This window comes from Charadrius vociferus, unplaced genomic scaffold (genome assembly GCF_000708025.1).
Source record: "Charadrius vociferus isolate BGI_N301 unplaced genomic scaffold, ASM70802v2 scaffold423, whole genome shotgun sequence".
NCBI classification, from domain to species: Eukaryota; Metazoa; Chordata; class Aves; order Charadriiformes; family Charadriidae; genus Charadrius; species Charadrius vociferus.
The window spans coordinates 4,220,425-4,235,538 of record NW_009648149.1 but is presented as its reverse complement, the minus strand read 5'-3'; the positions used below and the strand labels follow the sequence as shown (position 1 = coordinate 4,235,538).

Below are 15,114 nucleotides of genomic sequence, written 5' to 3'. Positions count from 1 at the left end.
CTAATAGCCTGTGGCGATCTCCCTCCGCAGTCCACTACCTGCCTTTGTCCTATTAAATCTCTTTATTCTTAAAAAAGAAAAAAGAGGAAAGGAAAGAAAAACCTTGCAGACCAAAATCATCTGAGTGATGAAGCCCTAATTTTGACCGCCTCTCTTTGATGTTGAGCAGTGGGTTCTTATTTAAAAAAAAAAAAAAAAAAAAAGGAGTGAGTGAGAGAGAGGGAGAGGGGGAGAGAGAGGGAGAGAGAGAGGAGAAGACAGTGCTAGGAGCAGATGACTTTTCATCTCCACTTCACCTTGCCACTGGGTCTGTGAGAGATTGGTTCATTGTCAAGGAGATTTTTTTTTTTTTACCCATGATTCCATATGGTATGGACCGGGCTACATGTTGCCCAACATGCCAGTGCAAATGTTTTCTCAATTAGGTGTCTTATCTCCCGTGAGTTAGCATCAGATGAAGCTTGCTGACAGCATAATGGCAGGGAAAACCTCCGACGGCTCCATCAAATGGCAGCTCTGCTACGACATCTCGGCCAGAACTTGGTGGATGGTGAGTTGGCAGCAGGGCTGCTTTTTTTTTTTCTCCCTTTTCTACTTTCCCTCCCTCTTTGACAAAATGTCCCAGACCTCACATTTATCAAATTAACATTTGATTTTTTTCACACTCTTCAGTAGAGCAGCCTCACACTTGTCCCACTTGTGTGCTTTCCCCTGTGTAACAGGAGACCGTTAATGTGCACTACAGTTTCCAGAGGGAAGCTTTTTCAATTCTCCTTAAGGGAAAAAAAAAAAAAAAAGTATGCAAAGAAGTAGTTTGAAAAAGCATTGTGCAGAGTAACTTGTCTCAGTCGGCTGCCTAGCGCCCAGTTTGTTTTACTTTATCTGCTGCTTTCAAGCGTCCGTGTGCATGTGCATTTTTTACCATGCAATATTTTGTAAAGAGGGGAGGTGGAAAGTTCAGTCCGTTAGAAAGCGAGTTGATTACTGTAAAAGCCTGGAACGGTGCGGTAGTGTCGTGGTGTAAAATCATCACGTGTGAGAGGAGCGTGTTTTGCGAGGTGCTGCCTTTCATCGGAGACCCCCATCTAACTTTTCCCTCCGCTTGTTTACGTTAGAACAGGTTACCGGGCTTTGCTGACCTGGAGCCATGTGTTACAGATCCCACATAGTCTGGCTCTAGCTGCTTTTGGGCGCAATTAAAGTTTCAATAAAGTCCCAACGTGCTCCGTAGAACGAGTTAACTAGCATGTCATGGTCAGCCGGGCCAGACAACCTTTGACATCTTGAATCTATAAGAGGTATAGTGAGTTAGGAGGATGCACAATAGCCCATTGTGGCAGAAGATGCAAGTCCTGTTGTGAGGAAGAGAGTCCTCAAATCATTACTGCCCTCGTTAGCGTGTTGTCCGTTAGGGATTAATTCGTTAGCAGCGCATTTTTAGTTTTCTGTAATTATTATTCTTGTGGCAAGCGTGAATTCTTCCAGTGAGAGGAAAAGTTTGCTGCCAGGACAATGAATGTATTATCCGCTCCTAACTGGACCGTGAACCTCAGCTCATTTCACATAGATATCAGTTAAAAAAGGACTGGCGAGTGGAATTACAAAACAAGGCATGATCACTTTCATTGTATGATACGCTGAAACAAGTCGGGGGCTTTCCCTCCCCCTCGCCGTCCCGGACCAATTTTGGTATCATTTGGAAAGTTTAAGACCTCTGAGGACTTGAAAGACTTTTAAAAGTGAGATCCGGAAGGTTTTTATTCTGCAGCTTGGTGGTGGCCATTGTGTATATCATGTGGCTTGTATTTAAAGGTGTTTGGGCTCGGGTTTTTCCGTTTTGTTTTGTCTAAACTCTTAATTTTTTTAACTGTCTATTAGAGGTTTGCCAGTGGTTGCCAGTGAAATGTAACATACAGCTTTTGGTTAATGGGAATAGGGAAGGCTAACCACTTTACTTATAGTACTGATTTTCCAATTAGACTATCTGCCAGGGGAAGTTGGAGGGGGAAGGGGTATTTGCATGCACATAAACTGTTGACTATTCATGTGACTTTTTTTTTTTTTTAGCTTGTTAAACCCCTGTAAATAAGTCTATTGATTCTTAGTTATCATTTTCAAAGCAAAGTTTTCAAGTGCCTGTTTTAACCACATGATTTATAGCATGCTGTGCTTTTGCCTTATTCTAAGCCATTTGTATACTTTATTACCACTCCTCTTGTATTGTCTATCGGCTGCTTTTATGACGAGGTACGTCCATGTTTATTATTTAATAAGTATCCTCAAATGTTATTAGGCAGTTATTATCACCCTATAGAAAGTGTCTGAGGAAGTTTCATTTCAGTCACATTTATTTCACAGATGTTTTGGTACTGTGAATATAAGATGTAAAAATGCTGGAAACATTTAGTAATGCACTTGCCTAAAAATAAACAGTTTTATAACCACACATGCTGTTGTTTAGATTAAACATTGCAGAAAGTTCTCCTTAAACTTGAACGTCACACCATTTATTTTCTAAGAGAACAAAAAAAAATCACTAAAATAGCCTCTTTCTTGTAGAAGTTGTGCTAGATGAAAGAGATGTTATTTTTAACTGAAATGAATAATTCAAGATCTTTACAATAGACGTGTTAATTGCAAATAATTTTCGTACAAAGTTTCAATAATTGATGGAGTAATAAGCAGTTTTTCATACAGTCTGTGAATCTAAAACGTACAACAAAAAGTAGATATCTATTATTTTTTTCACCCCCAAACATCACCGCATATGCCACATTCTTTTAATCAAAAGTAAGCTAGAGAACAGATTTTAATGTTTTAAAGACAAATAAAGCTTTTAAAATTACCTCATGCATGGTCTGGCTGCACACAATCTCAGCTGCACAGTGCTAAACTTCGGTTTGGTACTGCCAGCATACAAAGAGATGAGTGAATACCCCTTGCACCCATATGGACTCAGCTGCCAGCACTCTGATATGCAATTTTGCTTTTTAATGAATCGTAAACAATTTGTGTGTCAAACGAGGGAGTTTGTTTTCTTTCTGGAGCAGGTTCTAAATCCGTTTTAAGCTATAGCTGTGTACTGTACTGGAGTATTATGCCCAAATTTAAAGGTTCTGTGTCATTTTGATGAAAAGACCTGTTATAATGAAAGAAACGGCTTTATAAAAGGCTGGGTGTAGTAATCTCTCTCTTTCTTTCTTTCTTTCTCGCTCTCTCTCTCTCCCCGTGTCTCTCAACCTCACACTCTCCCTCTTTCACTCCAGTCTATAGCATGTTTATAGCTAGCTAGCTGGAGATAATGGAGATTGGTTGATTGCATGATTAGTAAAATGAATGGATTTTAGCATTGGGCAAAGCAGCTTGCATTTTTGAAAGGTGGCTTTAAAATGCAGAGTTCTAATTTTGACCTTATTTTCTTTCATAGATAATCTTTATTAATGCTCCTTTAATTCGTTTTTCCTCATCGCAGCTAGGTTTTCTATCCAGCCATTTGATGGAATGGCTAATATATTTTAACTTACTTGCCAAAATAGCAAGAGGTCAAAGTGAAAGAAAAATGTTATTTTTCTTTCTTGCAGACAGTTATAAATGCTTCAAACTATTTCAGTAGAACCCACAGGATTTGTATATCTCAGCAATAGTTGCATTTGTCACCACAGTTTTAAGGCAATCTTTTGACACCTAATCTATTTTTTTTCTTACACTTTAATCAAGTAAATGCGGAAACAGTTATTATTTTGGCTATATTGTAATGTGACATTTTAGCAGAAACTTTTCCCCCAAATGCTGTAAATTTGTGTAAGAAGGAATTATATATATTTTTTACATATATATAGTAGCAAATACTTTAACTGGTGGATATGAGATAAATGAGTTTCTTGGAAAAATGATCATTATTTTGTAATCATTGGCATTTTTTATTTAAATTTGATGCTGTCATAGAGACACTAAAGGGTTAGTCATAGAAAAGTTTCGGTACTCTGTCTTGCATTTGTAACAAATATGTGCAGCTGTGCTACTTTTATAAACATTTATTTCAAGCTGATTATTTTTTTAAATTATTTGCTCTAGCAAGCCAATATGATGTGAATATTATATATGTTTAATAAGGGATTGTCTGCAAAATTCCTTTGCACGGGGTTATTGAAATACATGTGCAGCAAAGGTATATACTGGAGGAAAATTCTCAATGACAATACAAAACTAAAGACCCTGGGCCAAATTCTGCTCCAGGTTTACACTGCCATCAGCCTGGAGTCGCGACATTAAGAGTGGAGCAACTCCAGGTTTACTTACCTGAGTGACTGAGCGCCAACTTTGACCCGTTTGAGTTATCTCAGTCCGAACAGTTTCAAACCCCAAGCTGTTTTCCATCGCGAAATATCTGAAGAAAAAAGCCTCATTAATAAATAAGAAGCCATTTCAAATGACTCCATGTATGAGTTAGCATGCAAACTGCTGTTATTGAATACGACAGTTAAAGCAGATCTTCCAGTCATTTTCCAAAATAATTGTTTTCTAGTTTTATTATCCAGCTACCGATCCATAGTTTAGTGTTTATGCCTTTATTTTCTTTAGATGCTGTAAGTTAAAAGAGAATTTATTATAGATAGTAGGACTGGACTTTAAATGGTCATTTTGTTACTTTAAAGGTTTTTAACTCAATATCATTTTTTCACTGATGCTCTTGGTAAATGCTTTTCTTTCATACCTCTGTGCTCCAGTTTTTCAGAGGAGTAGCTGAAATTGCTCAGGTAATTTATGCAGTAAAAAAAAATAATGAAAGTTTCAAAATGTTACTAGCATTTCTGTCAATTAAGAATTAATAGAATCATCACTATAAATCTCATTGCAAATGAGATTAAAAATAATGGTGCATCTACTAAATATTTATTTCATCATGCGGAAAGATAATTGTTACTACCAAAGCTAAAAAAGTCCAGAAGCGTGAAACACTCGAAAGTAGTATTTCTTGTTTAAATCCCTGAGCGTATCTACGCATACGTGCATATACATACTCTCATCCAAGCTTATCATGGTAATCCCCACATGCTGTTGAACCATACGTGGCTTTGCTGATTTGTGCTTCCTAATTATAATTTGCTGTATATCAAAAAGCATGCACGTATTAATAGTTATCCTGCTCTTGCCTCTATAAAAATAACAAAGTGTGAACGAAGTGTAACATTGCGCTGTGGATTTTCTTTGTTGTACACAGGCATTCTCATATGTTCATACACTGGTCAGCTGCTGTATAAATGTTTTTAATAAAATTTTTCCTTCTCTGTCAGAGTTGCTAAATTCCGTCTGTAACTTAAACACATGTATTCAGTGCATCATTTTACATACTTTATAGTATCTTCATTTTCTATACGTGGCCTCCTTTAGCCTACAAGTATTTGTACTAGTTGTTTTCTACTCTTTTTCCTTCACCTGTCCTAAATATTGCCATGAATGTTTCTAATTTAAAGCCAGAGGAGTCAGTGGCTGATTAGAAGACAGGAAATTGGAGGATTAAACTGTCTGGTTGAACTTCCTTTACTTATCAGTCCTGTGTAACTTACACTGGATTATAAACTCATTGGGACAATTTCTACAATGTACCAGTACTTCTGTTTTCTTAGTCTTTTTTTTTTCTTGGAAAAAATATGGAAAACAAGGAAAATGGGTAGTTTGTGGCTAAAAACCAATAATTTTTAATAACACTGAAACACTGTAGGTTTAAATTAAGTTTGTATAAATGTCTTTAGATACGAGAATTCGTTCAATTTTAAACCATGCAGGTCTATAATATATATTTTAAATTAACTTTAGTATGTAAACAACCAAGCAACAGATACTTTCGGGGTGGGGGAGGGAAATGACATCATTTTAGTAAGAGGAGAATGCGCCACGTTAACCCTTGTTCAGCCCTCGTCCCCTCAGAAACTTTCACGTTTGTTGTAACCCGATGGCGTAGCTGTAGGACACCCTGAGGAAGGGCTAGAGAGAAAAGCCAGTTTATCCAAAAAACTTAGCCCGGATTTCCAGTGCTACCCTCTGAGCCAGGAGCCGGAGGTCCAACATCCTCGCCCAGCATTAACCGGGGGAGAAGGACGTTGTGTCGATAGCTGTCTAACAAGGTGAAGAACGAAGAAGAGCACAGCTTTGTACCCTTAAGGGCAGCTCATTCTCGCTGTTGATGCCCATGTGTTATTTGCAGAGCTCGTCGTGGTCCTTGGTTATGAAACCATCGGGATAGTTGGGAAAAGCAAGTAATAGTATGATCTGGAGGACCGATCTTGTGAAGCATAGATAGGAGGACTTCTAACCTCAGTCCGTGCTATACCTAAGGTGTCTCTGTGCTACCACTCACCTTTCGCCATCATTTCATTTTACACACTGGATTGAGGTCTGAAGGTGTCAAAATTGTATTGAATACCAGACCGTGCAAGAAAACCAAAAAAGATAGACACTGCCTGAAAGGTCTAACACCTTGGTCTGAATCCAAAGGCTGCGAGACTAATCATATACTCCAGTTTAAACACCGGGATCTTTAAATTGATTGGGATGCTTGTGGTGGTTTCTGGCAGTCTGATCCTGCTACATTAGGCAAGCCCCCCACTAATACTGGGAGTAACCGAAAACAGAGGTGAAAATAAAAGAATATTCTGAAACTTTTTTCTGGCAAAGTCCCAGTAGTTTCCATGCAAACAAAAAAAACAATCTGAAACTTTTTGTCATGAAGGATTTAAATATTTGCTTGCCCTACCTCAAAGGTATGTAAAGGAAAGGAAAAAGGTAACGTTTTTGGCTTATCAAAAGGCTCCCCGTGTTTTAATCCCAGCGTGAAAAGAATCTCACTGTGCTGCTAGAAGCATGCTTCACTCCTCTCCCTCAGATGTGGTCACGGACACTGATTAATATTTAAAGATGATTTTAGAATGAATCAAATCTATGTTGATATTTGAAGACAAATATGCTTGTTTTGGGTTGATAATATCTTTGTTATTTCCATTAATGTCACTAGGAGCTTCTCTTTCACAAGTGCTGCAGGTAATAATTACAGAACTCACTGCAAACGCCGGAGCTCTTTGTACACGTACATACACACGCTTTACATATGCAACACACTTATACTTCATCGACCGGCAAAAAGCGGAGAGCACACTCCCAAGAAATCCGACTGATCTCAGAGCCACAGGGGCCGGTCTGATTGAGGTGCCTTCAGAGCAGGCGCTGTACAAGTCTGCAATAGCTCTTTTGCACAAAGGTTTTAGTACTTATATTCACTGTGATGAAGATCTCTGGATCTATTTTCCATAGAGTAGATTATTGAAGAGTAGTTCTCAATAAGATAAAAATCATTAGAACAGCTGAAATAGATGTGTTGGCTAATGGAGTGAGATTCAAAATATTTTGCCTGTATAAGCGTGTCTGTTGTTCTTTGGTGGTTTTTTTTTTTCCGAGGCTGTGAAACGCAAAGTTAGCAATACAACTAGATATGGGTGGAAGTGTTGGATAGTACAGATGGCACTATAAGCTTGTAGACTTTTACTACCAATAATTGCAATGCCCTTGCTTTCAAAGGAGTGCAGGTTGCCCTTGATGTACGCAAACAGCCATATTAATTTCACAACCCAATTGGAATCGCGCACACGGATTGAGGTTGTCAATAGGGGCAGCGTGGAAATTAAGAGCACAAATAATGCTCTCAAATAGGCCGTTCTGCTTTAAACGTGAGTAACTCAAAAGGCACGGGGTGCGCGTGGTCACCGACAGAGCACCATAACTGAGAGAGTTTGTGAGTAAATTAGAGAGGAGTTTTTCCACGTTTTTTTAAACCCAGGATTCTATTAAGCTGGAGAAAATGGACCCGATTCTGCATGGAAATAGGCTGATATCCATAAGTAGTCATCTTCAGTAATGGAAATGGCAAGTAGAGCATGGCTTAAGGGTTTATATCAAGGAAATACAAAGAGTATTCCAAAGTGACCCAAATTAACCTTTTATGTTCAAAAAGAAAGGAGAAAAACTGTCCCATTTGATCATTCAGTCAACATTTATGCTTGCTCTTGGGAACAAATAGAAACAACATGCACGCGCGCTTCTGTTTGCCAGTATTTTTTTACTAGAAATTTTCTTTTGTGATGCTATTTGAAAGAATAGGTTAAGAAGAATAGGTGAAGCATGGGTTATTTAGGGCAGTAACTGAAAGGTGAATCACCAAGGTTTTTACAAGAGTGCAAATAGAGCAAGTTTTCAGGGATTATAAGCAAACAGAAGTAAAACTCAAATTTACTTGTGATCTGCTGCTAATGAGGACTTACAGTTTAGACAAATTGCAATGCATATAAGCATTGCATTAGGACTTGTTGCTTCCTCTCCTTTTATCTTGATTTCCTAAGGAAATGAGGCTTAAAAGATCAGCTGTCTGTCTGCCATGTGCAATGAAGGAAACTGTAGCAAAAGACATTATTTAACACGCCCAAGGAATTCCCTGATGTTCAAAAATCGATGAATAATTCTTAACCAATTTAAAAGAAGATAGTAACTTACAGATTGTAACTGCCTCACCTGATTTTATAGGCTAGAACTTTTTCACTACGGAGGTATGTAGAGTTGTTGGAATTGGTTATATTTCTAGGGACACCCATTCTTTTCATTCCTAATGAAGTTTTCTAAGAGTCTTCCACAGAAAAACGTGGGAAATAACTTCCACAGAAATATATGGGCATGTAGGAAAAGGACATAGACCTAAAATGGTGGGAAGACCTTGGCGAAGGCCTGGCTCCTGGCAAGCAATGACATTTGCTATTTTCTAATGTGTTTGTGTTGAGAAGAGAAAGTCTAAAGAATAGAAAGAAAAGGATTGACCAAAGCACAGATGTTCAGCACGGGCACTGTCAAGGAGACAGGAAGGAGGGCCGGCTTTGGTATGAAAATATGTTTTCTGGCATTATGAAGAGTGGTGGCCAAGGGATCACACCTGAGTAGAGACAGTGAATCACAAGATTTTTTTTCTCCTTCTTCTCCAAATCTCTCTTTGAAGTTGTTTCTTTTTCGTTACTTAGAATCCCATTCAGTAACATATGGGCTACCAACTGCTCTGGTCCTTCGGTAACTGGACCACTGCACAAACAAATAACTTTGTGGGTTTATTTTCCTCTCTTCCGACGCAGAGGCACGGTTTGAATTGCAGATTAGTAGCTCATTTGCCCAAACTCTTCCGCACTGAGGCAACTCCATAGCAGGACGCCAAAGAGCCATAGGACAACAGCAGTGGCCGAACAAAACAAGGCTCTGTGCCAGCTCCGTGAGACATCCCCCATGATCAGCAGTGCAACCACTTTTGATTGCCTCTGCTCAATTCCAAAATTTCAGGGAGTATTTTAGGGAACTTTGCTGTAAACTCTGGTGAAAACTGAGAAAAGGAAAACAAGAGAAAGGAGAAAAGACCAGGCTGAGAGCGTACCCCTGGGATTCAGAAAAGTCTAACGCTCCGTTGTGCATCGTGTCCCACAGCCTTGCATCCCGGGGTCTGCCACTTGCAGCTTGACAAAGTCTGTGGCTTCACAGCACATTAACCTCGGGAGCCACATGCCCTAATGGAACCAGTTGTTCCCATCTTTCAATGGTGCAGTCCACCTTTCTGTTACTTGTCTTAACACATCTGTTTTCAGATCTGCTCTGTGATCATGGAACTGATCCTGCATAAAAAAATCTTCTCAATAGTGATATGCAGTGGTGCTGCAGAGGAGCACAAAACCTTAACTAAAAAATGTTTATCTAGTCAAAAAGTGAATGATTGGCTGCCTAAGAACAGAGAGATCGATGGGCTGGGAATTTTTATTTTCCCTTTCAACAGAATAAGGGGCTGGAGACAAAATGAGTGGAAGCTGTACCCTGAAAAACAGTGTGAGACGAGGCCTTCTGGAATATGAGAAATAAACAGACCGATAAGGGTGGAATGACAGAGCTGCAGAGTTTTGAGGATGGTGACAATTTCAATTTGATGCAAACATCTGTTCATGTGCTCTGGATTGAAATAATCAAACACCTGCACTTCCATGTATGTGTTCATGCTTGCAAATTTCTTTGTTCTAACGAGTTTTCTGGGTGCACACTCCAGGATGGGTGTGCACGAGCGTGGTGTAGAATTATTATTTGTATGCTGTAGGTGTTTGCACCTGCAAAACGCAGGTGCCTGCTTAAATGTGTGTTCTTACAAGCAGGTATGCAATGTGTTTCCCTTGGTTTCTGCAGAGGTCTGCCAAATCTATCACTTTAATTTCTTTATGTCTCACCCTCCCCATCTATGGAGTAGAATAATAAAATGCACTCACCTCAAAAAGGGTGTTAGATGTTAATTAATGGGTTTCCAGCATTATCTGAAGACAGATGCTATAATTGCAGTACATTATTTTATAAGAAAAGTTACTTACGAATATAAGCTTTTGCAGAATTAGGGAACTAAAGGCAGGAAAGACCTCATAGGCTGTGGAGTCTTTCCATCTACCAGCAGTCTGTTTTTTACTGTTTATTTATTGCTGACTTTTATTTTGCCTTTAAGCCAAACACTATGGGTTACTCATATAGCATATGCTTCTTCGCTCTGCACACAAGTAAAAGCAGTGATCTCAAAATCAAGATAATATTATAATAAAACTTGCTTGCAAAGGATGCCTGAAGTGGTACGTATGCTCGCAGTGATCTCAAAATCAAGATAATATTGTAATAAAACTTGACTGAGGATGCCTGAAGTGGTACGTATGCTTACACAGTGTAAGACACAGAGATCTCTGTGCACGCCACTTTTTCGTATTAAGTAGGAGTTTGGTAAATTGAGTGGATTACTGGGATTTCATTAAAAATTAAATGTACAATTATTTAGATGAATTTTTCACATATGCTTGTGGGCAAACAATTTTTGATTAGTTGTTGACATATAGTACACACAGTGTGTGCGTGTGTGCGTGTGCACATGTATATTTACATGCACGATATATAAATAAAATACAGACAGTAATGTAGTGTTAGGGGAGTCCACTGGTAGTCATTAATTTGACAAGTCTTGTATAGGATGGAAAGAATGATCTTCCTCAGACTGAAAAATTGTTTTCACTACATCACATTAAGACGTATTAATCCAATAAACAGTATAAGAGCTCAAGACCAAGCACAGCTCATCCCAGCTCTCTGCTCATTTTATCTAACTCTTTGAAGAAGTTTCTCTTCCAAATGATGCTGTGGAAGGAGAGCCGTGCAATGGCTTTTTCAGCAGTGCCTGTCACCAGCCTGGGGTTGAGGGATTTACATGAGTGGAAGGAAGTTTTTCAGTTTGATTTTAATTAGAAATCAGGTGGTAAAGCTGGGGAAAAGATTTGTAAAGATCTGAAGTGTCTGAAGAGGAGCGGCTTGAATAACACTGTATTAGTCATGAGGCAAGGAAGGAAGAATGTTGTCATGATTTGAAAGTAACATTGTTCAGTAAATGAAGATGTGTGAAGCACTTGCTAAACTAAATTAGTTCCGAGGTTTGGTGCACATTTGTGTAATTCTTTTCATTGAAGCTTTAAACAATCATGAAGGAAAAAACAGAAACACATCTATTAAGAAAAAAATGCTTGAATTGCTTTCTGGTGGTGTTTATCTGCAGTGGTTCAGCTGCCATTTTTCATATTTCAGACAGAATAATTAAATCGGCACAAATAAATAAATGCAAATAATACAGTGTAATTCTACTCTGAATTTTATTTTGCGGCGCCGGTCTGATGAAGACTTTGCTTTCCCTCACACATCAGAAGTTGTAGAGAAGGTTTAGGACCCTGTGCCTCCTAAATTTTCTACAGAGGTTGTTCCTCAATAGATGACCTTTTTCTAATGCATGGATTCGGAGTGCAGAAAGGGTAAATCTTGTGGTTTGAGTGTCCCCTGTAGAATATCATTGAATAAGTGTGGCCATATACTTTATATTGCGTTATCTTGTGATGAATTTTGCTAGGAGTTGGTGCTCCCACCTCTTTGTGGGGAGCGGGGGCACTCTCTGCGTGCTCAGGTCATGTTCTCGACTCTTTTAATGCACCTCTGACATTTACCCATCTATCTGGGATCTTTACCTTTGTGCCATTATACTTGTTGCTGTCTTACTCAGTTAAGAAGTACAAATAGCCCCAGCATTGCCAGCTGCAGTCCCAGGCTGGATCATTACTCCAGATTTGAGGTTAATCAACTGCAAATTCCATTAGCTTCATACAGAGTGAAAATAAAGAACAGACGGTCTCGCATGTGAGCCAGAAGTCAGGTGCAGCACAATACGGCCAGCCTTCAGGTAGAGGGATTTTTTCCCTTCAGCTAACATCTCTGAGATAAGACCAAAGGATCAGATCAAAAAAGATTTTCATGAAAGTTTTATAGACTCCCAACCTTTTTTATTTTTCCCCACCTTTTCTCTGCACTTCCAATTGCAAGTGTTAGTTCTTCATTTGATTCTGGTGGGGTTTTTACCCCATTTTCTCCTCAACACTATGGGAAGTCATTGCTAAGAATTATATTCTGCTATTCTCAGAGATCTTATGTTTTTTTACTTGTTGATCATGCCAGCAACTTACTTTATTGCTCAAGGAAGTGCTGTGTGAAGTTTGGTGGGAATATGGGGGCAATTTGCTATTGAAGACCCGTTTGCTAAGATCCCAAACTTGCAAATGCTGACATACACAAGCACCTTGTGGGCTCTGCCATGGATTTCAATAGGACTCACAATATCAAAGCTGGACACACAGGAGAGCGGTAGCGGGAACCAGGCCTAGACGCTTCCCTGCTGCTTTTATTCTGTGCACTGCCTCCCCCCCACACCCCTCAGATAGTGTTTTTGCTTGTCATTGGTGGTTTTCTCATGAGTCCTTTTAAAATCTGTTAAATTCTCCTCCTTGTTTCGCATGTACTACAAGCAGTCAATATTCATAGAAATTAAAAATTAAAAATAAAAAGTAATCTGCAGTTGTCTGAAAATAATGCCTCTGACATATCTCAGTTCTCCGAAGCGAAAACTTTCCCATCAGATGGAAAGAGCTGTAGGAAAGTCAGGTCTGTGGCCAGAAGTTGAGATAGCGCTGCACACGGAGCGCGCTGAACTTTCCAGACTGAATTCTGAAATTTTACATTAGCACGGTGTTTGCCAAACGAGGCGAATTTTTTGTGCTGCGGCTTTTCCCTTTCTTTGCATCTTTACCCAGTTTTGGTGGGGAAGGGAGGTGCCTGTGTGTATGCGTCTGTATATCTCCCTACATACATATGTTAGATTATCACTGGCATGCCATTACAAAAGGTTAGGGAAAATATTGCTGCCAACTGAACTAAAGATTAAATAATCCAATCTCTGGGAACTGTAAACTAACAATCGCTATCACAAATGGGTCCTTTCTAATCATAGTTTGTGGTGGAATGAAAGATGCAATTGTCTGGAATTGATGAATATGGGATCCATGCTGGCTTCGGGGTCAAAGGTGACTTCATGCAAAGGTCCCTTTCTCTCTGGCACTGCTTCCTTTGTATAGCATAGCTTGGCAGCTATCTCTTTGCACTTCGGCTACCTGCCAATGCAGCTGGTACTGTGCAACTGTCTGGTACAGACTACAAAGCATCACTCAGCAACCAGCAGCTCCGCATGGGGCCCCTTTTCTAGGATGACAAAGAAAGATGGGCTATACATTCTGCCATCTATGCCCATTAAAAAGACTCTTAAATTGCATTACTACAAGTTATTGTTAATTATGTAGTAGTCACTGGATCTGTATCATCCTTTTAGGGGTTGATAATCTTTACTGTATGCTGGCAGTATAAGTAATCAAGAGGGGAAAAAATCAGTATTTTGCCATGTAAAAAGTAAGTACTAACGCGGTAAGTTGCTCATGCATAGCCATGTGAATGAAACCTTCATTTGGATTATGTACGCCACAGGTTTGTGACATATGCAGGAAAAAAACTGGCTGAACTAGACAAATTATTTGTGAAGTTGTGTCCTTATAGTTTCAATATTCATGTTACAGTTAGGCTCGGGAAGTGTTTTTGTTGGTAAGCATTTATCCTGAAAGCTTGCTGGTTGTTAAAATGTGCCTTGAGCTGCAACTGAGAAGAAAACAAAGTTCTGGCTACATTAAAATAAACAATTTCAGTTTAGAAATCATGAAACTAACCAGAGTTTAAACGATGGGATTCTGATAATGAAAGTGGCATCACTGGCAGACTGATGGGTCACTGATTACCTTGAATACTTTTTTCCCTTTGTAGTGTATTTTTCTTCCTGTTCTTAAGAAATTGTTTTTAGTGTGTCCAACAAAAGGAAAACCTTTGTCCCTCCTAAAGCTGAGGTCCTGGTTGTCTCCTGAGGAATGGCCAAGCTACTTCTGTTCTTCAGTTCAGGCGTGATGAATTGTATTGCAACTAAATCTGCAGTCCTGATTTCAGTGCGTATTTTCCAACTTCTTTAAATCCATCAGTGTTAACGTAAAACTGAATGGCTCATCTGGGGCAAGCGAGATTGGATTCACCTTTAGTAAGACATATAGATGACTTATTACATAGATCCAAGTTACTTCAACTTAAATATTCTGGACCAAATGCTTAGCTTCTCTCTCCTGGCATAGCTCCACTGAAGTTAACGGAGGTGTGCTCATTTGCCCCAATTTACCTCTGGGCCTTGTTTTTCCCCAGATTTCAAGGAAAGGTCTATAAAGAAAATGGTGGGGCTTGTTTACTCTTGGCTGGGTTTTTTCCCCTTTTCCTTTTTCCTGCTTTCTCTGCACTATTTATGATCTTGCACTTGCCTCCTGTAGAGCTGGCAGGCATCCTAAGATGTACACCAAGTTCTGGGAAGGAAACAACACCATTTCTGTATAGTACCACCGCAAGAGCTGGTCTGTTGAACAACTTTTATTTCCTCTTTTGTTCAAATTACACAAAAATCTGAGAGACACAAGATACAGCAGGAGGAGACTGAACCTCCAGTCTTCAGTTTCTCTCTTTCCTCCTTGCGTCTAATATTCCTTTTCTTGCCTTGTCCTGATATCGGCTATTTGAAATAGTTATATATAATTTAACATTATACAAAAGTATTGTCATATCAAACATAGT

The 15,114-nt window shown here is 39.2% G+C and overlaps 1 protein-coding gene across 1 annotated transcript in view; it reads left to right on the top strand.

The window, feature by feature from the left end:
* Positions 1 to 232: 232 nt before the first annotated feature.
* The window catches only part of NFIA (nuclear factor I/A), a 357,711-nt gene continuing 342,829 nt past the window's right edge, over positions 233 to 15,114 (top strand). Inside the window, exon 1 of the mRNA XM_009883983.1 lies at positions 233 to 550. Coding sequence (XP_009882285.1) covers positions 455 to 550 — 96 coding nt within the window. The 5' untranslated portion in view covers positions 233 to 454. The remainder of the gene's footprint in view (positions 551 to 15,114) is intronic.